Source organism: Buceros rhinoceros, unplaced genomic scaffold (genome assembly GCF_000710305.1).
Source record: "Buceros rhinoceros silvestris isolate BGI_N320 unplaced genomic scaffold, ASM71030v1 scaffold2183, whole genome shotgun sequence".
NCBI classification, from domain to species: Eukaryota; Metazoa; Chordata; class Aves; order Bucerotiformes; family Bucerotidae; genus Buceros; species Buceros rhinoceros.
In genome coordinates this window covers 680-9077 of record NW_010402801.1, presented here as the reverse complement: position 1 = coordinate 9077, position 8398 = coordinate 680, and the positions used below count along the sequence as shown (strand labels likewise).

The window sequence follows — 8398 nt, the reverse complement described above, 5'->3', positions numbered from 1 at the left end:
AAAGATCTCATTTCTCGATCAAGTTAATAACTGTGTTTCCATCTTGCCTTGTCCCTACACCCTGCTGAGCTGCAGCGGCGCATTTCATAGCGATTCGTAGCCACCGCCCGGGGGTTCCTGTCAGACAGGGCAGGGGCCCTCTGGCATCAGGCAACTGCGTGGAGACTTGCAGGGGTTTCTTAAATTTACATTGTCTTTCCTCCACAATGTCATAAGAGTCTTCTATGATACCAGTATGTGACAGGGAGATGGGGCCAAAGTGAAACCAGCCTGTTGGCGAGTCCCTTCTCTTCCGAAATCTGGAGCAGAAATGTCCATTTTGGGCTGTTCCCATGAAGGCCCCAAGTCCGTGTGTGCCACAGGCAGGCAGCAAACCCGATCCTTTCCCTCCTTCTTAGGGAGGGCTACAACAACCCCCCGGTATCTGGCGAGAACCTGATCGGGCTCAGCAGGGCCCGTCGGCCGCACAACGCTATCTTTGTGAACTTTGATGATAAAGAAATCCCAGCCAAACCCCTGGATGCTGCTGTGCAGACCTGGAAGAAAGTGTGCACCAATCCTGTGGATAAGAAGGTGGAGGAAGAGCTGAGAAAGGTACGTGCTTATCCCTGAGCTGGGCTGAGCACTATCCTTTAGCATGCAGACCTTGCCAGAAATGGCTGTGGTTGTAACTACTGCTGGCTTCTCTGAAGGTTCTGTGGTTGTGTTTCCTGTTTAACCTTGTTAACAAGTGAGATAAGGCCCTGTGTAATTAGGCCAGGAACCTGAATCCAGGTATTTGGGTTCCACTCCGGTGTGATATCAGCTGTCCTTTGTGCCCCTAGCCAAACACACCTTCGCTTTTTCTGTTCTCTAATCTGTCAAATGAGAAGAGCTGAACTGACTCGTTCTGCCAGGAAAACTGGAATATTTGGTCTCCTGAACAGCTGCAGCTCCCCTCGAGATGATGGATGGGATAAAAGTTTGTCAAGGTGTGACAATGTCACATCAGGAAAGCAAGTGGCATGTGTGTGAAATGCCACTGATGGCTGGGAAATTTTCTTCCCTAGATGTGCCCATGTTCTGTAAACAAATTCTGCCATGTACCTTCTGCAGAGCTCTCCAGCCCTTTTGGATGTCCAGCTGTTGGACGGACACTGTCTGGTTTTTTGAGGATAATGATGGGCAAATCCAATCTGACATATACCAAGTTGCTTGGTAGCCCTCAAAAAACTCCCAAGACAGAGCCCAGAATCCAAACCAGTTGGTGACACACCAGAAAAGAGGAGAAGTTGCATTCCCAAATCTCTCCGTGTGTGGGAAGTCACTCTGGCCAGGTTGGTGGCCATGTGGAAAACAGCAAAGGCGCCCGAGTTGATGCTGGAGGAGCCCTCCAGTGCTGCTGGAGTCCCTAAGGCAGGTGCTGCCCTTCTGCTTGTCTCAGGGGAACGAAAATACAGTGCCATGACTTGAACATCAAGCCTTGCTGGTGAGCGTGGAAATAAAGGCAGCAGGAAAACACAGTCCATGGCAGTGACTAACTCCCCTCTGCGGGATGCGGTGTGTGTTCTCTCTGCTGATGCATTTCTTGGTTCTGTTCTGAGTTCCCTTGTAGCAAGGACGAAAGGAAGCAGGGAATGGGGCATAGCTTAAGGTCCACAGAGGTTGGCCACCCATTTGTCCACCACTGCCAGTGGGTTGTTTCCAGCCAGTCATGGGAACGAAGGCTCTGCTGGCATTTCCCGAGTGCAGTGCATTCCCCGTGTGTTATGAGTGCGGGAGTTTTCATTAGCGGCTGATGAGATGCTCTAATGCACTACAATGTGATTTGAGCCCCCTGCGCTTGTGTGAGGCTTCTCCAGGCTTCATCATGTTGTATGTTCTCCGGAGTTTTGTTAGCCTGAGATATTTCCTTAGGTTTGGCCTCCAGCGTGCAAAATCAACACCTGTGAGGCTCCCACGCAGTGACATCAGCCTACCTCAGTGGTTTGACCTCAGCCTGCTGAAGGACAAGTGTGTAGAGGTTCCCATCGTTTACCTTAGAGCCAAGAGCGGGTCATGGCATTGGCACACAGCTCTACTCCCGGCTATATATAGGAAAGTGTCCGTCTGGGGACTGTCTCCTCAGGGGTGCACACACCATGGCTCGCTGGGAGATTCTGTGCTTTGCCTTCTGCTCCTGCCTGGGGGTAGCACGGGCTGCAACCGTAAGTACAAGGGCATTTCTTAGGGCTTTGCAAGACATTTTGATCCTGCCTGAACGAGCAAACTCCTGCTACTCCTGGTCTGGTCATGAAGGTCCTGCAGACTGTGACAGCCATGGCAGGTTGTTTTTCTGCCCTAAACATGGCAAAGGCTCTCAACAACATTTTTCTAAAAGTTCCTGCGCGGTTCTGTGTCAAGGCTGGCCTGGTTTACATCTTAAGGCTGTAGGTCCTCACCTTCTGCCATTGTCTTAAAGACGTCCCTGCTCACTGCAGGGCAGTTGGATTAGATGACTTTTAACATCCCTTCCAAACCCAAACATGCTCAGATTCTATGATCTTTGGGAGTGCAAGGGAATTGCTGCTGCCTGTCTGCTCCAAAGGCAGTCTGCAGGACATCTGCAAGGGGACATCTCCAGTGGCAGCTACCCCTTTCCACAAGGGTCCAGAGTTGGCTGGGAAAGGTGGGCTGCAGGAGGATCCATATGGGTGACTGAGCAGGGCAAGGTGTGGGTGCTGGCAACATGGAAAGTGAGAGGCATGAAGGACTGTCTAATCTATTTTCTCTTCTCAATGGTACCACATGTAGCTGGGTGTGGTGCTCACCGAGGGAGGTTTTGTGGAAGGCGAGAATAAAAAACTGGGACTCTTTTCGGGCTATGTCGACATCTTCAGAGGGATCCCATTTGCTGCCCCTCCAAAGCCTCTGGAAGATCCTCAACCTCATCCTGGCTGGGATGGTAAGATCCAGCTTTTGAATGCCTTTGGTCTGGGGTTTTATTTTCGCATCTTTATCTTTAGTCTATTATTGATAAGCCAAAGATGCCGTTGCCCGCTTTCATCTACTAGGCAGCGCCAAGAAAGAGCACTCAGTTCAGGGTGGGTATGAGAGTCTGTGTCTAAATGTTTCCAAGCAACTCACATAACCATATGAAGTAACAAATCAAAAGCATGGCACAAGCATTTCCCCTACCCAGGCCTCGGCTGTCCAGAGTTCATGCAGGAAAGGGTCCCACTTTGTCACTTCCTCAGGCTGGTCACAGTGGCTGAGGAGTCTTTGCTGCCTGTGCATTGGACTCACGGGTGAGACAGGATAGACAGACACCTTGCAACCAAAGCATGGAGTTGATGCCTCTAACTAAGACTGTTGTCTTCTCTCTCTCCTCTCAGGGACACTGACGACAAAAGAATTCAAAAGTCGCTGCGTGCAGATGACGCTGACACAAACTGATGTCCGTGGGAGTGAGGACTGTCTCTATCTGAACATCTGGATCCCTCAAGGGAGGAAACAGAGTATGTGCCTGGCAAAGACCTGAGGAGGAGATTCTCAGTTGGCTTTTGTGGACAAATTGCGCTGGAGCATCTCTCAGCAGCTATGCTCCCGTAGTGGGCAACTGCAGAAGCGCTGATTTTCAGAGGGAAAGGTGGGACCCATGTCAACCAATGTCCCTCAGCCACAGCCTGTTGGGAGTTTCAGCCTTGCCTACAGAGTCTTCTGTGGACTCTTCTGGCCATAGGCTGTTGCAAAGCACAATGTCTGTCCCTGCCCAGGTGGAGCAATGCTCAGCGAGTGGGTACGGGGGTGAAGGGGCAGCACCTTCTAGCTACTTTGTGGCTCACACTGCTTTTCTTCCTCATCTCCCAGTCTCTACCAAACTGCCAGTGATGGTATGGATCTACGGAGGTGCCTTCCTTGTTGGAGGGGCCCAGGGAGCCAACTTCCTCGATAACTACCTCTATGATGGTGAGGAGATTGCCGTGCGGGGCAACGTGATAGTGGTGACCATCAACTATCGCCTGGGGCCCCTTGGCTTCCTGAGCACTGGAGACGAAAACATGCCAGGTACCTCTTCATGGGACCCTCTCACTGGTCCCCAGCTTATCAGCTTTACTGTGCCCCTGCTCAATGGTGTGTGCTCTCTGTTGCTTAGGGAACTACGGGCTGAAGGACCAGCACATGGCTATTGCCTGGGTGAAGAGGAATATCAAAGCCTTTGGTGGTGACCCAGATAACATCACCATCTTTGGGGAATCAGCTGGTGCCGTCAGTGTCTCCCTGCAGGTGTGTTGTCCTTGTCATACACCACCAGAGCCACTTCTCTGGAAATGGGAAAGATGCTTCTCTTGGCACTCCATCACTTTCCTTTGCACACGCCGTCTGATTAACACCCTCTCCTCTTGGGGACAGCAATGCTCAGCCTCTTGGCTTTGTAGCCACTCCTCCTTCTTCAGTGTAATTGGTCTCACCACTGCAGGCACGTGTCCTTGCTTTTGGGACTTCTGATAAAATGTCATTTACTTGCTATGTCCCCTTACTCTGCTCCTCTTCTCGTCGTATCACTCTGAACTGAATGGTCCTGAGACCATTAAATAGCACCAGAGCTGGCAGCTTCCCCAGGTCTGGTGCACCAGCTGTGAGGTGATTGGACAGGTCTGGCAGGTGATGGGCTCTTCATGAGTTTGTCCCTGAAACCCTCTTGTTTGTGTTTTGCACCACAGACGCTGAGCCCAAAGAACAAGGGCCTGTTCAAGAGAGCCATCAGCCAGAGCGGTGTCGCTCTCTGCAGCTGGGCCATCCAGAAGGACCCACTCGCCTGGGCTAAAAAGGTAACGTGCAAGTTGTGCTTGAGGGATGGAAAGATGCCCTAAGTCAGGCCCTTAGAGAAGGGCGTGACTAGGAAGGGATTTGGCTGGAGCCATACTGCAAACAGAGCTTTGGAAACACGCTGCTTTGAGATTGAAACCAACCTCTGTCCTTGCGAAGCCAGTAATGAAGCCTGGCTTCTGAGGGTGATGTTGGGAGGTTTCTCTTTCTCCTCCTGCAGATTGCAGAAAATGTGGGCTGTCCCACAGACAACACCACCTCCTTGGCCAACTGCCTGCGTGTCTCCAACCCCAAAGCCGTGACACTGGCCTACCACCTGGAGCTGATCAACCTGCCCAGTAAGTCCCCTGGCTTGCACTGTGGGCCACCACCCACCTTACCTTTGATGGTACACTGGGGTGATTGCCAGGAGCCTCAAAGCAGTGCTTGTGTCCTCCAGAAAGGGGGCAATACTGACCGATCTCGCAGCTGCCCCTCCGCAGGCAGGTGCATGTTGCGCTGAACGAACACTGCCCATCGTGCGATGGCAGCAGCGGCAGAGGAGTGACCCAAGAGCCATGCCTTGGCCCCAAAACAGCTCTTTGGGCTTTCTGTCCTGTGAAAGCAGCAAAAGCAATTCCAAAACAAAAAAAGGAATTGACCACAGCCCTGCTATTTCCATTGGAGTCGCTGGGTGGAGGGTAGGACATTCACACCAGGCAGGGAACGCTTCTGCTTTGGCTGCCTGCGGGGATTGCTGTCTCAGGAAGGCTCGACTCTGCTGGCTCTCCTCATGCTCCTAGTTAACATCCCCAGCATTTAGCCTTGCTCGAGACAGAGAGTGGCCAAGCCACCCCTGTGCAGCTCACTGGCCGGAGCTGTCCATCCTGGCAGTGAGTGAGTGCAGCCAGATGGGGTGGGGAGGAGAACTCCTCCTCCTCCCTACCTTTGGCTGGGCTTTTTGCGAAGAGGCTAGGGGAAGGAGAGGAACTGTTGATGTTACCTGCTGGTAATTGGCTGGCAAATATCTTGTTCCTCTCCCCCTTTACTGATGATCCTGGGTCACGCTGAAGTCACCACCCAAGCTCTCATTCACCTCAGTCTATTCCTTCCATAGTTTCTTGAGCCAAGGGATAGGCCAGGCCTCACGTGTCTTTTCTCAGCTCCTGACAGTCTCCATTTTTGTCTCCTGCTGCAGTTCCCCTGGTCCACACACTCGCCCTCACTCCTGTCGTCGATGGAGACTTCCTCCCAGACACGCCAGAGAACCTCTTTGCCAATGCTGCTGACATAGACTACCTTGTTGGGGTCAATGACATGGATGGACACTTCTTTGCTGGCATTGATTTACCTGCTATCAACCGCCCATTAGTGAAAGTCTCTGAGTAAGTGAAGGAAGCTCTTAAAACCCTTGACAGGACGAACTTTGTCTTTAATGTGAGCCCCAAACTCAAAGGGCTTAGACCTCAGTGGACAGGGCTCTACCTTCAAAATAGGTTGTCACTCCAAGCCAGGGTGCCAAGGGCATATGCTGCCAAGTCGAGAGCCTTCAAGAGAAAGTGGGGAAGCCTTCCCCTATACCTTTAGGGTGTTCCTGAACTCAGCACCAGCGACAGGCTTGGCAGCCCTGATGCTCTCCGTCCGGAGCAGGTACATGCCAGGCAGGCTACCTGCCCCGTAAGTCTCCCCTTTGCACACAAAAGGAGCTTGTGGCCAATTTGGGCCCAAGCTGTTCTGCTCAGAAAGCTGGGAAGCACATGCCCATCATCTAAGGCCTGGAATGAGATCACTGACTTTTACTCCACCAAATTATTGCTTACCCCAGCGTTGGATGTGAATGTCAATGAGAGCTGAAATCCCTTTCCATGGGCCCTGCCCCACTTGAAGCTGTTGCTCTGTAATTAGTTGATACCACTTGGTTTTTTTCAGGGATGAGATCTACAATTTGATCAAAGGACTTACGGTGGACAGGGGTGTGCGTGGAGCCAATCTGACATACAATATCTACACGCAAGCGTGGGATGACAAACCGAGCCAGGAGGTTGTGAAGAAGACAGTGGTGGACCTGATTACTGACTACATCTTCCTGGTTCCCACACAGTGGACACTGAATCTGCACCTGCAGAATGCCCAGTGAGCAGCTCTCACACTTGAGATTTTGGGGTCTTTGAGACCCCAAAGATTGCCTGGGGGATGAAATGCTGCCCACACGAGGGGCTGAGGAGCAGGTTAAGAGGGCTGAACTTGGAGATGGCAGACTTTTGGGTACTGAGTACGAGCTTACACATAGTTCATACAAACGCTGTTTCTCTAATGCTGCAAAGGAGTCATGTTAGGAATTAGTTTTAAATTCTATTAAAACAAGTTTTTGCTTCCTAAAAACTTCAGACTTCATGCTGGCCATCTTTGATACTGTGAGACATGGCAGCTGGATGATAGGATGGCTAGCGTGAAAATCAAAAATGGAAGTTAAAAATTACCAGATAGAGGGATGGTTTCTCCTGAGACCACATCTTAGATGCGTGTGAGCATCTTTCAAGGCTGACTCTGGCTCTGCCAGTATTTGGCACGTGGTTATGAATCCGCACACCTTCCTCTGCTCTCCACTGCTTAACAAGTCTCCTTTATTTCCCCAGGACCGCCAAGACATACAGCTACTTGTTCTCCCAGCCATCCCGAATGCCCGTCTACCCAAGCTGGGTAGGGGCAGACCATGGTGATGACCTGCAGTACGTGTTTGGGAAACCCTTCGCCACCCCCCTGGGCTACCTGCCCAAGCACAGGACTGTCTCAAGTGCCATGATTGCTTACTGGACCAACTTTGCCTCTACGGGGTGAGTGATTCCACTTCTACATTTGGGGGTTGCTGCAGCACCTCAGCCTCCTGCTTTTGTCTATTAACAGGAGCAATTCATTTTGTCTGTCTCAGGAGCAATTCCCCTAAGCGGGGTGTCCTCTCTCTGTACTTCTGTTGTCAGGCCGGCTCTGTGTCTCCCTGTGGTGGAGTCTGCTCTGGATCCTCCTCATCCAGAGAACACCTGGGACAGCAGAATCATTTTCAGAACTTGTGAACTCTGTTTAAATGTTACAATGAGATTCATTTCTGAATCCTAGAATTCAGACAGGAGTTCGGTCCCTGCATGCAGCCAGGGATGATGCTAGTGGGGACCAAGGGAGGAGACTGCAGGTCAGCACGTCGTTCCTAGCAGGCAGAATTGCTGTTTCTTGTCCCAGTGTCAAACTCTCTCTTTGCACTCACGTAAAGCCTCACTTGCACAGAGAGGGTCCCTGCCAAACACCGCAAACCTGGCTGCACCCACTGCTCTGATAAAACTGAACTTCTGTCTCCTTTTTCCCCAGCGATCCCAACAAAGGGAATTCCGAGGTGCCTGTGAATTGGCCGCCTTACACCAGTGACACCAAATACTACCTGGAAATCAACAACAAGATAAACAAGAAATCTGTGCAGCAGAATCTGAGATCCCAGTTCGTGAACTTCTGGAACGTAGTCTATAGGAGTCTGCCGCAGGTCGCCAACATCACCCAGACCATGGAGCTGCTGTGGAGCTAAGAAAAAACACCTTTGAAGATAGGCCCAGTTCATTAAAGGCTTGCTGTAAATGAGCGGTTC

At 51.3% G+C, this 8398-nt stretch overlaps 1 protein-coding gene across 1 annotated transcript; it reads left to right on the top strand.

Annotated features, from left to right (window-relative positions):
• The first annotated feature begins 2120 nt into the window (after positions 1-2120).
• CEL (carboxyl ester lipase) lies at positions 2121-8338 on the top strand. Its single transcript, XM_010132732.1, has 11 exons — positions 2121-2186; positions 2773-2923; positions 3354-3476; positions 3829-4026; positions 4115-4245; positions 4683-4790; positions 5009-5126; positions 5966-6152; positions 6697-6900; positions 7404-7601; positions 8128-8338. The coding sequence occupies exons 1-11, from the start codon at positions 2121-2123 to the stop codon at positions 8336-8338; spliced, it is 1695 nt and encodes a 564-aa protein (XP_010131034.1).
• Positions 8339-8398: the final 60 nt, after the last annotated feature.